This window comes from Pholcus phalangioides, unplaced genomic scaffold (genome assembly GCF_987345545.1).
Source record: "Pholcus phalangioides strain wild (caught in Gottingen) unplaced genomic scaffold, Ppha-v1.0 ptg000027l_1, whole genome shotgun sequence".
In the NCBI taxonomy this organism is placed as follows: Eukaryota; Metazoa; Arthropoda; class Arachnida; order Araneae; family Pholcidae; genus Pholcus; species Pholcus phalangioides.
In genome coordinates, this window is record NW_028301617.1 from 9,895,365 (window position 1) to 9,912,873 (window position 17,509).

Sequence of the window (17,509 nt, forward strand, 5' to 3'; positions counted from 1 at the left end):
GTTAGAAAATTTTAGAAGTTTAAAATTTTTATAAGTTTTTTTTTCTGTAATTAATTACATTAATTATCCGATAATAGGTTTCTATGAATCGTTTTACTCATTGTTTAGTGTCTTTTCGGCTGTGGCTAATAATTTATTTCGGCTTCATTTTTTTTTTTTTTTTGAAGATTAATTTAAAAACGAAACCAAACAAGAAGCTACTATTTTTACACATCATTTTGAAATTTGGAAGAAAAAAAAAGATTTTCATTGAATAAAGTTCTTCACTTATTGATTCCAGCTGCAACAACTATTAATTAATGTCTCTTTGAATGAGCTTTTTGATGTTTTCCGTGACATCGTCAAATCTAAGCACGAGGTACCAATATAAACAAACCACGGAATAGTTTAGTATAGGTAAATAATGGTATTTCTTTGTGTCAACCGGGAAATGGAAAACAAGAGCGATCGCTAATCGAGAAAGAAACTTTCGCAACGCGAAATTCGTACGACGCATTTCTGCGGCGTCAAAGTATTGGTATTATTCATGTTTTTTTAGGAACTGAAAAATTCAATTTTCATCGTCTTCTTAATTTTCCTGAATAATCGGCCAACATGTTGTAATTTTTCTCATCTCGCACCCCAAAAGTGCTCTCCCGCACCCGCGGTTGGGAACCACTGTTCTAACGCAATAGCATGTTAGAAATATGGACACAATGTGCTCAAGAACCCAATTATCAAGTTGTTGTCCTGTCTTTCCTGATGCCAACTAAAAAATTTTCACGCTTCTAAGTGCAATGAGATATTCGAATTAAAAAAAAAGAAGGAAAGTTGGAAAAAAAAAAGAGCTTCAAATACACAAATTGACTTGCAACGGGAATGACATATCTGAGTACTTCACGTTATTTGGATACCTTTTATAATTGACCTCTAGAACCAACGATTCATCAGTAAAATACCACGCGCCCTGTATATACAGTGTCACATTATTTTCAGTCTGATATTACTTTTTGCAATTTAAAAGATGGTAAAATTTTTTTGTATTGCTTTTTTCTAAGTTTTAATTTGAAATATCAAATAAGGACTTTAACAGAAATAAGAATTTAGCTACTGTAGGAAATATTTTAATAAAGTTGCAAGCTTTGATTTCTTGAATTGAAAAATTGATAAATTAGTAATTTGTGTTTGTTCAGAGCCTGAAATAGTGAGTGTAGAATGTAGAGCTTGACAATAATTTGGCGACACTATTCATCTCAATATTTGTACACGAAATGCTCAGTCATGCAAAATACGTAAGGGAGACCAGGGATGGTCGTCACACTTTTTACATTTCACTTAATTACGGGTATGTAATTCAAACCAATCCAGATGTTCTGAATGGATCTACGTCAAGTTTGAACATTCGACGCGTACTAGAGCTTTTTGCGGGTACAAAGAAAATCACTGTTTCTATGAAAGATAAATTTTTAAAAATTTCTTGTCGAGTGTGACAACCAACCTCATATACGGAGTGAGTCGTCACAGACCATATGATACGTTGTCACGCAACATTATCTAGATATTCACCCATTATAAAACATTGAAAATGGTAGAACTAAATAATCTTTATAAAATTTATCATGATGATTGATTAAGTTGTATTTACAACATTAAGAGATGGATCATCCACCCATTCATGTGAACGTATTCGGCTATATATCCTATGGATATGTTAACAATTCACATAGGATCTCTTTCCCTGGTCTCATGGTGCAGGTCCCGTGGACGGCCATCCCGTATTTTCGGCAAAATTGTAATGGAAAATAGCAAATGCGTATTTCTTATCACTTATAACAGTGGTTCTCAACCTGGGGCATTACGGCCCCCTTGCGGTCCTGGGATATTCTAGGGGGGCCACGGGAGAAAATCAGAAGAAAGGTGATCCACGACAGGTGGTGAAGGGAGTCATAGAGAGCTGTGAAGAGAAAAAAGCTTCAAAAGTGAAACATGGTTGAAAAATATTACTACTCTCAGAATTCATCAGATCCGTCCATTGAACCAGGGGCATCTTAACCCTTGGGTCTATGTGGGCATGACCAGGGTCTTCATGTCTATAATGCAGGGAGGGGGACTGCAATATATGGGATCTGGTACTATGATTTTCATATGTAAGCTGTTACTTCCAGCCAAGTATGGAGGGCCGCCAGAGCAACGGTTGATGTGTTGGGAGGGTCGATTCATCGTGCATGTTGGTTGGATCGTCCCGAATTTTACACAGACCGATTTTTACAATATAATTTGACTCCTGGTAGAATAATCCACGATTTGAATCCGTGCTTAGCCAGGACTCTAGAGATTGATTTGATTTATTAAAATTTCATTCATAATAAAAAAAATAGAAAGTATCTCACTCTTGGATGAGGGTGCGGGAGGCTCTATATAGGATAGGGGGCGCATAGGCGGTGATACAATTGGAAGTCTGGGGGGCACGGTCATTATTGCTGGGGGGCACGATGATGATGATGATGTCAATTCATATATACATATATACATTAGATCAGTCGACTTCACCTTTAACGATGGGGGGGGGCAATGCCCCCAACGTCCCCCCCCCCCGTATCTCCGCCCATGACGGGGGCCACGAGAAACAAATGCAATCCATAGGGGCCATGTGCTGAAAAAGGTTAAGAAACACTGACTTAAGAAACCTTGACCGTCAAAGTCGTTCTCATCGCTTATCGCGTTTCACCACAAAGAGTACCGTAGCTGTCACACTGCAACAAGTTGCAGTTTCAGTATCTCAACGTAGTTGTTTCTTGAATCTTTTCTCTATGTTTTTCTTTAAAAAATATATTAACTCACAGATGCCGCTGTATCACGACAGTCTCGACATAACCATGTCTACTGTAGCTTGTTTGAATAGTTTTACATATGTATTTAATTATTTATAAATACAAACCAGTGCCGCAACTAGATACTTTGTCACCCGGGGCAAGCCGGAAATTTCGTGCTACTTGCATGTAGAGGAAGCAGTCAAAGGATGAATTCGGTGCCCCTTCTAGTTCAGCGCCCGGGGTAGCAGACCCGCCTGCTCCTCCCTAGTTGCGGCCGTGATACAAACTACAAGCGAAAGCCCAGTTACAGTTTGCATATATGAATACAAGATGAAGATCGAAACATGTATATATATGTATAACATTTCATTGGAAGATTTAGCGCACCGAGTCTACATAAAAAGTTATTTATGTAGATTAATTAAAAGTTATTATGTACCTATTATCTGCATAAAAGGTGGATGTTTGGGTGTAATCATTATGCCCTGCATACTGAGACCACTTTTCAGTGCGGTGGGAATGCACCACGGCAAAGCCGCTTGAAAGAACTGTTAATGCAGCTTTGCACTACGGCTTCCTGGCACTGTCTGGAATTTTCGCTCTTCTCTCTTTAAATGGACTGATTTACGCCAATCCGGAAAGTCACTTCCCTCTGGAGGAGAAAGAGGTTCCTGCCGAGGAAGAAAAGGATGCAACTAATCCTGCCGCAGAAAAAACACTCCGCGAGAAGGTACGCACTGCTGTTATGGAATTGATGGCCCTGCGATACCTTCGTCACCCACTGCTCCTCACTATGGCATTTCTGTCTTTGTAAAAAATTATTTTTTATTTTTCTATGTATACGGCCCTCTTGGGAAATTTAAAATATTTTGAGTAACCGCAGGTCATTTGAAAAAAAAAAAAATTAATTGAAAGTATGTTTCGCTAAAGTCAACGGTTGCAGATGTATCCGCTGCGCAATCAACTTGGGACAGTCTGTGTTTACCATAATGGCACCGAGGCAGTGTTCTAATGCGCTATTCCATTACACATCCTTAGTGTGGTGCTGGTGGTTCGGAAGCAACATGTAGTGCGGATTTTTGTAAATACTTGTGGCCATTCTTTTTTTGAGAGTCTAAATTTATTTTTCTTCCAAATTAACAACACTGCGTTTTTGCGAGGCAAACGCTACAAATACAAATACAACGCCACAACAGGCAAAATGCCCAACGAGGTGGCTGAGAAAAAGATGCACATAAAACGTTCAAATAAAGAAATATATAATTAAAAAATGCACAAATCACAAGGTTCCAATTCCAAAATTTTGATCCTTTTTATAAAAGGACAATCTCGGACACTATACGCATAAAATGATGTCGAGAAAAAAAACCCGTTCCATAATCCTGTACGTGCATGAACACATGTTTTAGTGGGGCCCTGAGCAAATTGGGAATTATGGGGCTCCAGCGATGGTGTATAGACAGATCCGCACGGTGCATTTCTGCACTTTTAGAATTCGTGGACAGAGCCGTATGGTGAATACAGAAGGGGGAGGGGAGAGGGTAGAAACAAAAAATAATTCAAGAATGGGCTTGAATGTGCGTAAATGTCCTAAAACTCCACTTGATGTTAAAATGATGATGTGCAAATTTGTCACCAAATCGGACGAAATATTTCATCAGTTAACGTAAAAGGGGTCAAATATTATTGTAGGGCAGGAGATGTCCTCAGTTGTCAACCCCAAAAATTTATATTTATTTTTCTTCAAATTTGCTGTATTTTGATTTTCATCGAGTGGCCGCAGAGCCCCCTGGACAGTGCTAACGGATTAGGGCTCCGCGAAGCACTGGTTGAGAACCACTGCTATAAACGAACGTTCGTTTTTTCTGAAAGTTGTGTTTTGCTTTATATTTAATCCCTAGATATCACTGTATGCTTGGTCTTAATGCCAGAAGTGAATGAATGCGCGTCATCTAGAACATTTCGATGAGAACCTGTAAAGGTAAACAGAACGTCTAAATTAATTATTACTTTATTTTTATTATTTTTATAAAATATAAAATTTTCTTAACGTTTTTAAAAAAAACCTGATAAAAAATAATAAATAACTAAACTTCTGAGGGGAATTTCATCATTCCAGTTTGTCAGTTGACTGTTGATGACAGTAATATTATACGAGTAATTTCCGTTTCTTCGTTACAACGAATACATTTTCTATGGTAATTCGCAAGGAGCGGACGCAAATTTTAACTTGCTCCGCCATCTAACTAGTGTTAGCGATTATAAGCGAAACTTCCAACTGATTGATCTTCTTATTCCTGAAGATGAGTGCCGATAGTGAATTACGATCTAGTGAGTTAAATTATCTTAAACAAAGTTACCTAATAAGATTTTCCTAAGATATGCCTTCTCGTTAATAACAGTAATTACAAACTGCATTGCCACGAAATAAAGTTTAGAAAAAGCGTACTCACAGTGAATTTCATCATCCTCCTCTGGTAACTAGCATGGAGGAAAGAATAACAGGAGGTGATATCAGGAACGAAAATTTAAGCCGTTGTGGCAACCCTACGGGCTGACGAGTAAGCCCAAACAAACCGCTCTTTTCCCTATACTTACTGTGTTTTGCCGGATCGAATTCTTTTAAAATATTAATAACTAAATTAATTTAAGCAGCATGACTGTTTAATGCGTCTTCAGGTAATCTACATGATCTAATAAAGGGGAAAAATAAAATCTTATCCTTATATAAGTGGTTGTTATATTTTTAATTTATTTTTTAAAAAGGGGAAGATCACTTTTCACTCTCGACTCGTCGTAAGTTTTTAGTTCAGTGCTTCAATTTATTTTAAAAATTTGATGCATCACATTAATGTCTATGGGAATATGATTAATTAAAATAATATGAAGCTGCAACAAAATGCAATTTCATAATTTTTTTCTTTTAACTGTTTATCTTGCCTTTTTGTTTCGTTCATCATTATCATAGATCCTTGACATTTCGAAAGTGTTTCAGGCCCGTGGGCGCTCGTTTTAAGCTTTACATGAGGAATTATGATTTCTGAATCAGTTCTGAGGTGCTCGAGCACCTTCTGACAGGGCCGTAGCTAGGATTTTTGCCACCCTGGGCAAACATGATTCAGATGTCCGGGGCAAACAGCATTTTGCCGCCCCCCCCCCCGTGCCTCAAAGTACTGGAAGTGCTCGGAAGTCGTCCGCCACTGTGTATTTATGGTTTTGCTGCCTGTAGGCTGTACAAATTTCGCCACCCTTCTTCCGTTCCACTCTCATATTCTTGAATACGTATTACTGGAAATATATGCCGCCCATCCGAACTTTCCGCTGTGTAGATGTATTGAGAAAAAAATATTAAAAAATAAAAAACTTTTTTTTACGAGCCGCGATAAGTCATCTCTCTGGCCTATAGTATTTAGAAAAATAATCTGGGCTGTTTTTTTTTTCTTCATTTTGTACCAATTACTTTGCTTTTAAAGTGGTATGTGTACGAAAATTTGACAAAAAGTTTCGAATTGAATTCTAAATTGAAATCTAAAATTGTGTCTGCGTTCGAGTTTTTGCCTGGAATGGAGAAATATTTCTACAATATTTTAATATAAACAGCTGAAAGGCATTATATATGCTAATGTTTTTCGCAAAAAAGTCAGATTTTTTCAAACACCGCTTGTTCAAGTGTCTTTAAACATTGTATTTCTCTCAGCACTGAGGTGTTACATACTTTGGCATAATTTTTTTAAAATTAAAATGCCGAGAAGAAATTTTGTGGCACAAGATATGGGTAAATTTTTGTAAAAGGTTCCATGTTGTAGAAGTTGATATTCGAAAACAAATAACAACTAAAATTGTAAAAGCTCTCGTTCAATTGTATAAATATATCCAAAGAATTTGAGGGGAAAAAATCGAGTTCCTAAAGTGAATAGTAAATTTTTAAATGAATTTTAAAAACGGGGATGTTTCTCATAGGAAAGCATGGAAAGCCACGGTTTATTTGGGCTTACTTGGTCCCTTTAATAGAGCGATCACTGGCTTCATCTGGCAACCCAGATTCCCCATGCTTTCTCAACGGAGGCGTTGGTCGTGTCACCTCCTGTTATTCTTTCCTCCATGGGTAACTAGAGATAGTCAAAACGGTTCTTTTCCGTGAGCTGCTCTGAAACGCTCGCTCACCAAGATGAACCTCCACTCTTTTAAAGAATTGTTCAAAAGCGTCATCTAGCGAGGGTTTTTGTAAACTCTTGTGGTTTACCCCCCCCTTCCCAAAAATCTAGATTTTCTTTCCAAGTTACAGCACTCGTTAACGATTTCGTTTATGGACATGCGTTACGTTTCAACTAAAAAATCAAGCTTTTCATTCCAAAAATAATATTAAACTTTTTTCCTTATAAGGGAAAAAGTTTAGTCTTAAGTTTATTATTATTTACAAGTTCCCCTCCAGTTCACAAAAAGAAACTCTCAGAATGTGCCACTCAAGTGATGCGGAAGTAGAGGGGTGAATTGCTTTTGAAAAAACAAAATAGTTTTCAAGCAATTACAGATAGCCATCTAGCATAGTACAAAGCTATCCTCAGCTGGACACTGGATCTATTGGGGGGTGGGGGGGGGGGGTAAAGTCCCCACAGCAAAAAAATCGAATAAAGAATAATTGCTGTGGGGTGTTTTTTATGACTTTTGAGAGGGGTGGCCTAGTTTCCCTGCATTTATTAGGGATATTTGTTTTAGCCTTCCCCACTAAATGATGAAGCTAGCCAATATTGCCCTTAAGACAGGGTCATAAATACAAATCTCAATTTCCTATGCTCATTTAATAATCCTAGAATGAGCATAGCAGAATCTTTTAATTTAATGGCCGAAATGGCCCTTAAGATGGAGAAGATGCGGCCCCATGGCCGGCGCTTCATATACAATTCCACGGTAACGGTAACAAATCTCAACGAAAAAAAAAATTGATTTAGACCTGTGATTGGTTTACAGGATATATATCCCAACGCTTACCATAAGATCTGAGTAGTTAAAAGATGAAATTTAGTCATTTTTCGTACTTGAAGTATCAGAAATTTTAAGAGTTTCACAAAAACAATCGTGTAATGATTTTTTTGTGTTTATCCAATTCGTCATAAGTTCGTGTCACATCATTATAAAGATTATGAGGTTTCCAGACGAATGTATATACAAGCAGTGGAATGTATTTTTTTTGAATCTGACATCATATTTTGCGATCTTAAGAAGGTAAGATGTCTTGTATATATATTGCTTTTTTCTCTTAATTTTACTTAAAAATATCAAATGAGGACTTAAACAGAAATAAGTCGAAAACCTATTAAAAAAAAAGAAAAGGTGCACGTGTTTTTCTGAAATGCAACCTAGTAGTATGTGTTTGTTCAGAGCCTGAACAAGTTAGTGAGGAATGTAGAGCTTTTGATAATAATTCCGGAATTCTATTCACCTCTATACTTATACGGGAAATGCGCAGCTACGCAAAATGCGTATATCATAATGTATGTGTGGTACGTAAAAATTCCAAACATAAACTTGGAGGCCCCCCCTAAAATACTGGATGGACTTTGTTGCGGCAATCTTCATAGTAAATGTATTATACGAATGTATCATTCAATATTTAAACACACTTGGTATTTGCTTGTTTGTAAGCTATTACTTAATACAGTGAACTTCGTTTATATACCGTTCACGAGAACGCGTCAAAACTTTAGTGTAAATGTGAAAATTACAAATTAGCCCCCTCCCTCATATACAGTCTATCTCGCTTATAACGTTTTCCCGCATAGTACGACTTATTTTTGTTGTCCCAACTCCAACTAATTCTCGTTAAGATTTCCCGTTCGAAGCGTTTTCCCACTTACAACATTTTTTTCTTTTTTTGAAAAATATTATTAATTTATTTATTTATTCAGTATTGTTTGGCCGAGGCCTATACAAGAGGATGCGGAAGTTATGTTACGACGAAAATTGATGATACAGAAAAATTCGGAAATTGTAGTACAATCTACAATATTTGGTGGTAGGTTGTTCCAGCCGATAATAGTTCTTGTTAAGAAACTATATTTGTGACAATCTAGGTCTCAGCGCCTATCCTGTACAGAGCGTAATTTTTCTTATCTTGATTTCAATATTATTTACCTTCCGATTTTCATTACTTGAAAAAAATAATTAAAGCTATGGAATTTCTTCGATGTAATTTATACGGGCCCATAATTTATTTCAAATTACCCTAAACTATATGGATTGGTGCAATTGGATAATATAAGACAATACGGAGACATTAATTCTCATTTTTTCGCTTCAGAAGATATAAATAAAAATTCGAAATCAATGTTATTGCATGAATATCCACCTCAAAAGTGGGTCTAGCTCGTTATTTTATATTTAATTTTCTAGGCTTCGTATCTCTAAGCCAGCTCAATATTTCGAAAACCAAAGATTCAATTCAATTTTTAAAATTATTGATGTGGTGGGAAAACCCCTCTAAATTTCCGCATTTTTACGCTAAAATCGGCAATTTTAACATTGATCTCTATGGGGATCATCCAAGTGTATATTCCTCAGGAGTGATGCTGATGATTATGACGCCTATTCGAAAAGCCTCATAGAAGACTACGTTTATGTGCCTCCCGGACGGAGAGTCCCGACAGCTTTGCAAGTGCCGAAAACAATTTCGCCTATGAGACGGACGGAGGGTCCCGTAGGTACGCACATTCCGCTCTTAGATAGCTCTGGCAAATTTTATTTTCAGTAGTATTCTTATCACGGCTAATTCCATAGCAACTCAACCAACGATTGTTGCTCCACCGACACGGAATTTTTTTCTTTTCGAATTCGGCATACGTGCAGATGGTGCCAAGATATGCTACGTTTCTTCTAAGTGATCTGGAAATGTACACATTTGCAGATCACTCAAGTGACTGACTCGCGGTACATTTCTAGATCACTCAGAAGAAACATAATACTCACATAAGTGATTGAGATGAAATTTCTGAAAGTCAGTATTATATTTTATAATGTAGATATCCATCAATACGGTATTTCTGAAAATTCATTGGCAAAAGGATTCATGACGGGTTCAGATGTCATATGGGGTAATAATCACCGAGTCATTTTCAGATTACCAAATCCACGCGAGCGAAGAAGCGGGTGAATAGTAGTACTGTATAAACAAGAAAAATTGGTTTTTTTTTCAATTAAATTAAAATCATTGAACACTTTGTCGCACCACGGTCTTCTTCTGCACATGATGGATAATTAGATCGAGACCTACAATTTATTGCCGATTCCGAACGGCAGGTTTTTTTTATTCTCACCGAGAGGTTGGTAAGCTAACCCCTCGTTGTGGGACTCCCTGCGGTAGCAATCTTTTTCTGCTCTCATGTTGCCGTATCTGTTGTATCAGGCAAGTTTCTGACAAGGACGAACCGGGTATCGAACTCCCGATTGCTCTAATCATCCTTTGGTACTTTAGGCGAGTTTCTCCTCGACCTGAGCTACCGCGCCCATTAAACACTTTTGAATGTATCGAATGTTTTTCATTTCCTGTATGGTTTTTTCTCCTCGTACCGTCCCGACGTCTTTTGAGAAACTTGATATTTGTGACGTCTGGCTCACTTACAAGGAAAGGGTCCAAATGTGTCATTCTCAACAAGTTTCGAAAAAACCCCCACTGATTCCACACTCATTTAAGTGTGCACAAAAATATAAAAATATCCGGCGGAATTATTATAGGTCACTCAAAAAATAATAAATATTAATATTTTTAACGCCAATAGACTAAAAATGAAAAAAACCCCACTGCCCTAGGGTATTAGTGACGTCACTCAAACAACACATGATCAGGTACTACTACTACTAAACCAGACATGCACCTCGTCCATGATCAGGTACAGCATAAACCAAGAAGGGGGGGGGGAGAGAAGAGAGAAATAACTGGTTTCTGGGAGAGAGTAGCTGAAAAGGGAACTGCGCTCACGAAAGCTTAATTTAAAAAAAGAGGATTTATCTCCCATCGCTTTTTCTTTTACATAATGCTATTTTATCCCCTGCTCATTCTCTTGAGTTATTTTCTTCTCATAAAGTATTCAACAGAGAGCCAAAAGGGGGAGCTACAGAGTGGAAACAAAATTTTATAGATACGTATCACAAACAAGCGTGAGAGGTGATGAGTAGCCCACTGTTGTAATTTTTTATAATTTTTTGCGGCTTTAATAATTGAAACTCCACCGCGAATTTTTTTTTTCTTTTTATGTTTTTTTGCTAAGATGAATGTACTTTAATGTTTTCATAATTTTTTCGGGATGGCACCTTTGGACCCTTTACTTGTAAGTGAGAACATATTGTCCTCGTCAGAGGAGTTTGGATCGAGTCCTTTGATTACAAATTTTTCTGGAGTATCACTTTCGAGCTAGATATAGAGTGGCATGCATTTTTTTGTGACTCACAAAACTTAGAAATGTTTCGGTGGTCCTCAGAGGTTGATTAATTTTGAGGTTTCCATTCGGACCTCGAGGGAGAAGCATGATTTTCTATTGAACCAGAATCACGGCCTGTGATTGGTTGATTTTTTCCCCTTTCGCTTTCAGGTGCATTGCGCTTTTCGGAGACAGGAGTTTCTCCAGAGTTGGTGATTACTTTGGTGGTTTTGTTCTGTAGGGATCCGGTTTCAGCTGTCTTTTCCACAGTAGACCTTTTTTCCCGCAGTATTTTTGGCGCTGGATTTTTTCCGTTTTTCGACTTCAGATAAATCACTGGTAGAAAACTTTACTAGCTCATAGAAGGTTTCTATGTTGGTTGACCATATTTGTCCCCTTCACCCAGAAACACATGAAAACAAAAAATTTGACGCAAATGCAGTTATTAAAGCCACAAAAATTTATTAAAAACGACAACAGTTGACTACTTATCACCTCTCGTGTTTTTCATGGTGATATCTAAAAAAAAACTTATTTTCCCTCTTTCCTCAGAAGTGGATAATACTATGCTCCTGTTCTTTCTTCCATCTTTTTTTTCTTACAAAATTTCTCTCTACTTATTTCCTTTTCTTCACTGTCACTGCCTGTGCTATACCTAATCATATGTTGTTTGAATGACGTAACTCTAATACGTATGGTTATGAAATTTTAAAATTCATTTTTGGCCTCTATTACCATTGAAAACATTAATATTTATAAAAGAAAACATTTTGAGTGAGTCATAATTATTCGGCTGGATATTTTTCAATGAGTAGAATTATATATATATGAGTGGTAATTTTTTCGAAACTTATTGAGGACACATTTGGGCTCTTCTTAGAATGAATAGTAATTTCTCACGATAATGCTACTATTTTCCATTGTGCCCTAAACCAGTGGTTCCCATCCTGGGGCCATATGGCCCCCTTGCGGTCCTGGGATAATCTAGGGGGGCCACGGGAGAAAATCAGAAGAAAGGTGATCCACGATAGGTGGTGAAAGGAGTGATAGAGAGCTGTGACGAGAAAAGCTTTAAAAGTGAAACATGGTTGAAAAATATTACTACTTTCAGAATCCATCAGATCCGTTCATAGAACCAGAGGCATCTTAACCCTTGGGTCTATGTGGTCTTCATGTCTATAATGGAGGGAGGGGACTGCACTATATGGGATCTGGTACTATTATTATACGTAAGCTGTTATTTCCAGATAGGTATGGAGGGCCGCCGGAGCAACGGTTGATGTGTTGCGAAGGTGGATTTATCGTGCACATTCGTTGGATCGTCCCGTATTTCACACAGACCGTTTTTTACCATATGGTTTGACTCCTGGGAGAGATGATAATCCACCATTTGAATTCGTGCCTAGTGAGGATTCCAGAGATTGATCTGATTTTTTAAAATTTCATTCTTATTAAAAAAAATAAGAAGTATCTTACTCTTGGATGAGGGGGCCCTGGATAGGGCAAGGGGCCACGAGCTGAAAAAGGTTAAGAAACACTGCCCTAAACTATACGTCAGGTTAAATATCTGTTTAAGCTAGCGGAGCACAATTAATATTGCGTGTCCGCACGTTTTACTATTTACTCCAAAGCCGATTCATGGCATTAATGAGCTGAAATTATTCGTATAATAATACTGTTATCAACATTAAACTGATAAATTGCTTCGATGAAATTCTCTTTAAAGTATTATTGTTTGATATCTTTTATTAATAATTCTTCAAAACATTTTTAAAAATCATATTTTTAATAAAAATGATGATTTTGACTTTCTCATAAGCTTTAAACGTTCTCATCCAAGTATAATTTTATAGATGGCGCGCATTAATTTTGTGCTGTCGATAGAAACTGGCATACAGTGACATCTAGGGACATAAATAGCATTCGCAATGACGAAAGACGTCATTTTCCCTTGTTAATACGACAGATACTGGAAAATACTTTCAGGAAAGGAAAATTCATCTCTGCCCTCACGGGGACTCGAACCCCGGTCTCTCGTTTGCCGAACGAGTACTCTACCTTTCGTCTGTCGGGATTATGACCCAGAATCAGAGAATGCGGAGCTCCGTAGCCCCATTTTTTATTATTTATACATCAAAGTTAATGATTCCTTTTTATTATCAAAAAGGATTTATATTATTTTCCCCAATTCACTAAGTTCTTTTAATTTCATCACGGATCCCCTGGGAATGCATACGGAGGGTGCACTCTGGCCTAGATACTGCTAGTCTTTCTAGGAGGCTTTGGTTAGTTGGTGAGGTAGAGTATCCAAGTATTACGTCAGCATCGATGGGGAGGGAGGGGGTTTCCGATTTGCTTTTACTTCTAAACAGTCCACCTTCCAGACTCTGTCGACGTTCGTCCCATGTTCCGGTTAAGGGGCTGAGTGGTGTCGCCGACACCACTCAGCCCGTGTCGGCGAACTTTATTTTACATGTACATAGAATACATACATTAAAAAAAGTTTTAAAAAGTACTTACAAAAGGAAGAAAAAAAGAACAGACAAAAGAAAATCCTAAATCAATTACAATATATACAAAGCACGATGGCAGATAAATAAAAGAAACAGAGGGGGAAGCCAACTGTACAGTAAACGTTCGCCTGAGCCCTGCGCTACGCCACATGCTGTCCAGAAACGACGCCCTTTCACTTCCGTTCGCTGGCTGCTGTTATGATCGAAGTCATAACACATACTTTACGTAAATTATATTATTGTTTTAGATGGCTATATATTGTTCATAAAGTGTAGGTGCTTTTCTTTTCCTTCTCGGCTGGTGAAAGGGAATTTTCTCACGGATCGTGGGAACGGAAGTTTGACCACATGGCCCCCTCGGACATTCCTTAGATGGACGAGGTCCACTTTCACTTGGAGAGGGGTCCAGACCAGACCAGAATGAAACTTTACCTCCCGGGCCTGGCTCAATGGAGCCATCTGCGGGCTTACAAATTGTAGCCACGGAGACTACGTATGAAGAGAAAGACAAGAGAGTACGTGTATATGAGTGCATGTGTAAAGAGAAAGTTTTGTCAAGATTGGGGTTGGTCATTAATTTAGCGACTGGTCTGGTAACACGCCTGCAACTAAAATGCGCCACAACCTTCTGCTAGTATTGTTAACAAGTTGAAGAAGACAGAGAAGTGAGCTGTGAAGACGAGGAGACCTCTTTTTTTTTTTTTTTTTCCTTTTTGAAGATATTAAGAATTTTTTGAATTTCCAGTGGTGTAGTACTTCCGTCAAAACAATGCGACAAGTTGTGGTGACCTAGAGTGAGGGAGAGAGAGTACAAGAAAAAGAGGGGGACAGGAGAAAAATTAGTAATTGTTAGGGGGGGGGGGGAGGTAGGTGGCAGAGGAAAGAGGGGGAGGCATGAAATTCAGTATACACAAACAAGCAACAACAAACAGTAATACTCTCTTGCTCTTGATGCCGATTTGAAATTAAAAATAACATGATGTGAGAAGTTTCCACCCCCGTGGGGTAAATTTGTGAAGAAATGTTTTATTTACCTGAGATTTGCTTAAATATGTACCTTGAGTAAAAAATTTTCCCTGATTAAATATGATATGTACAACATAGCGAGAACTGAGTCTCCCTTCAAAACGGTTCATTCCTGCTCAAAGTGTGAGCCATGATGAGCGAGCGGTCGTTCCAATGCTTACAAGCTAGCACGGGAAACCGTCTTTACTCCCTAAGCCTTTTTCGTTAGGCCTTTTTTGGCGTATGTGAGGGAAGCCCTCCGCTACTATAGTAGTAGTAAAAAAATTTTTTTTCTCTCCTTCAGCGCCCTCTGGCGAGAGAGAGAGGCGAGTTGGGAGAGCAGCTTTGGCTCCGTGCCAAGCGTTTTTCTCTTTTCTTTTCCCTTCTTCTTCTCACTCCGTGACCTTGGAGGGGCCGTTCGTGACGTCAGAGGAGAAGAGAGAGAGAGAGAGAGAGAGAGAGAGAGAGAGCTATTTCTCTCTTTTTTCTGCTGCTTGGTGTTTCTTTTCCCTCGTCCATCGGACAGTTCGTGTTGTTTGTTTACAAGAAGGGAGTAGGAACGCCCCCTGTTAGGAAGTGTGTTATTCGGGTCATCCTATGAAAAGTCTGTATACAGGGTGAGCAAAAAGTATGATAGACACGGGGAAGCTAAAGCTCGTGCCATTGGAGTTGCCCTATTTGCTTTGGCCTCCTATATTTCCACTGTTCGTTAGCGTCGCAGTCCACAATGATTCGGATATGTGGGTATGTTGACTCACTCATTCGATCGAATTGGTTCTGGTTTAGACGAAGTATGTATGGCCAGAGGTGTGAGATTTGTAGGTCTGCTCTGATGTTAATGTTACGGAGATACCAAGGTGCATGCATGAGTTGTCTTAGTATTTTGTTTTGTCTTGTTTGCAGCCCTTTAATATTTAGTTTGCGGGCGTGGGCCCACACCGGGGAGGCATACAGCATTGTGGGACGAAGGATGGACTTGTATTGTATGATTTTATTGTGTGTTGTTAGTTTCGCCTGGGGGAAGGTGATTCTGTTGAACATGCCCATGATTCCGACGGTTTTGTTCCGGGCCATTTGGACATGTTCTCTAAAGAGTAGTTTTTTGTCTAGAATGCACCCAAGGTATTTAATGTGTGTGACTGGGTTCAGTCTGTGTCCCCCAAATGCTAGTGCATATCTAGGTAGTTTGGTTCTGCGTGCAAACCATATGAACTTACATTTATCATAGTTCATGCGTACGTCAGAGTTTATGCACCATTGTTCTATGTCATGGGCAGCATCTTGTGGATTCCAAAGGGCGTAAGCAGGGTTTCTACTACTGCACAGAATTGCTGCGTCATCAGCAAATAGGGCCAGTATACCGTTTCTGGGTGTGGGAAAATCATTGATGTAGAGCAGAAAAAGTTGGGGGCCCAGGACGCTGCCCTGCGGGACGGAGGCTCGTACGGGCCTGGTGGTTGAAAGTTCTTGGTCTATTTTAACCTGAAATGTGCGCCCCATCAGGTAATTGTAGAAGAAGAGTATGAAGTGAGGTGAAAATCTAAGGGTGATGAGTTTCGACAGAAGAGTGGCTATTTCGCACTTGTCAAAGGCTTTAGCTATATCGCAGAAAAGGGCTGCCACTGTGTCTGTATAGTTGAACGAGTTTGTAATGTACTCCGTGACCCTTAAGAGTTGGGTTACACATGAGTGTTCGGGTCGGAATCCATGTTGCTCCGGTCTGATAATGTTATTGGTTTCGATATGCTGTGAGAGCCTAACCGCTACAACTCTTTCGTATAGCTTGGAGAAATTTGGAAAGGGGTCGGGTGATCCAAGTTCCAAGTTCCAAGTTAAAAAGATTTCTGGCGGGGCCTATCTGTTTACAGACATCTGCCGCCTTCAGAACCGGCCCGCGGGGGACCACTGTGAAGAGAAAGGCAAGGGTGCAAATGTTTGTGTAATGTGAAGTGCGTGTGGTATTCCAGAATTGGGAGCATGTCTACGTTAATTAAAAGATTAATTAACCAGGAAAAATCAAACATGTCTTTCCGAACTTATTAGTCATATTACTTATTAATATTTTCGGCAGGAAAAGTAAAGTGGACTGCTTCTGCGACGCCATCTTGGTTCGTCGTGTCTCATCCTCATTGGTCGGAAGAGTTGCTTGTCAGGTATTGGCTGAAAAGGAATGAAAATACACAAAAATACAATTTATTAAAATTTGTTAATTAGAAGGTGAAGAAAAAAGAGGAATAGAATTAGTCATATTAAAAAAGTTCGTAGCGATAGATGGAGAAGAGAAAAATATTTTTGAAAAATTTTTAAAAGTTTTTAATTTTTTATGGGATTTTTTAGGAAATATTTTTGAAAAAGATGGGTAAAGGAAGCGAAGAAAAAGATAGAGTTGCAGCGCTTATGCTGCTAATTATGAGAGTTGCTTCCAACTCCTTGTTTTTCTCATCGGCTAACGTTCAAAAATTCGATCAGCCTCTTTTAGGAATTTTTGCAAAGTAGCTCGTCTCTCTTTCTTCGAGCATTGCTGGACTGTGTTCTGAATGCAAGTTTTGGCAAAGTCGAACAGGTCCCGTGCCAAGTCCAGGCTGGCTGTCGATTCGGAGTCCGAAGACGTGGATGACGCCGAGGACGAGTAGACAGAGGCCGAGGAGGCGGGCTTACGAACTTCGGAAGCTTCATCTCGGTCGGCGGGGGTGGCACTTGCGCCGCCGTCACTACGTTCGGATGGTCCCGGGGAGCACTCTTGCCCAGTGGCTTCGGTTCTGGATCGGGGCGGAGTCTTGACCTTCTC

The 17,509-nt window shown here is 38.9% G+C and overlaps 1 protein-coding gene across 1 annotated transcript in view; it reads left to right on the forward strand.

The window, feature by feature from the left end:
* Nucleotides 1-17,217, forward strand: part of LOC149068378 (uncharacterized) — a 34,297-nt gene extending 17,080 nt beyond the window's left edge. Inside the window, exon 3 of the mRNA XM_089251961.1 lies at nt 17,059-17,217. Within this exon, the coding sequence (XP_089108087.1) occupies nt 17,059-17,217 (159 nt within the window). The remainder of the gene's footprint in view (nt 1-17,058) is intronic.
* The last annotated feature ends 292 nt before the right edge of the window (nt 17,218-17,509 follow it).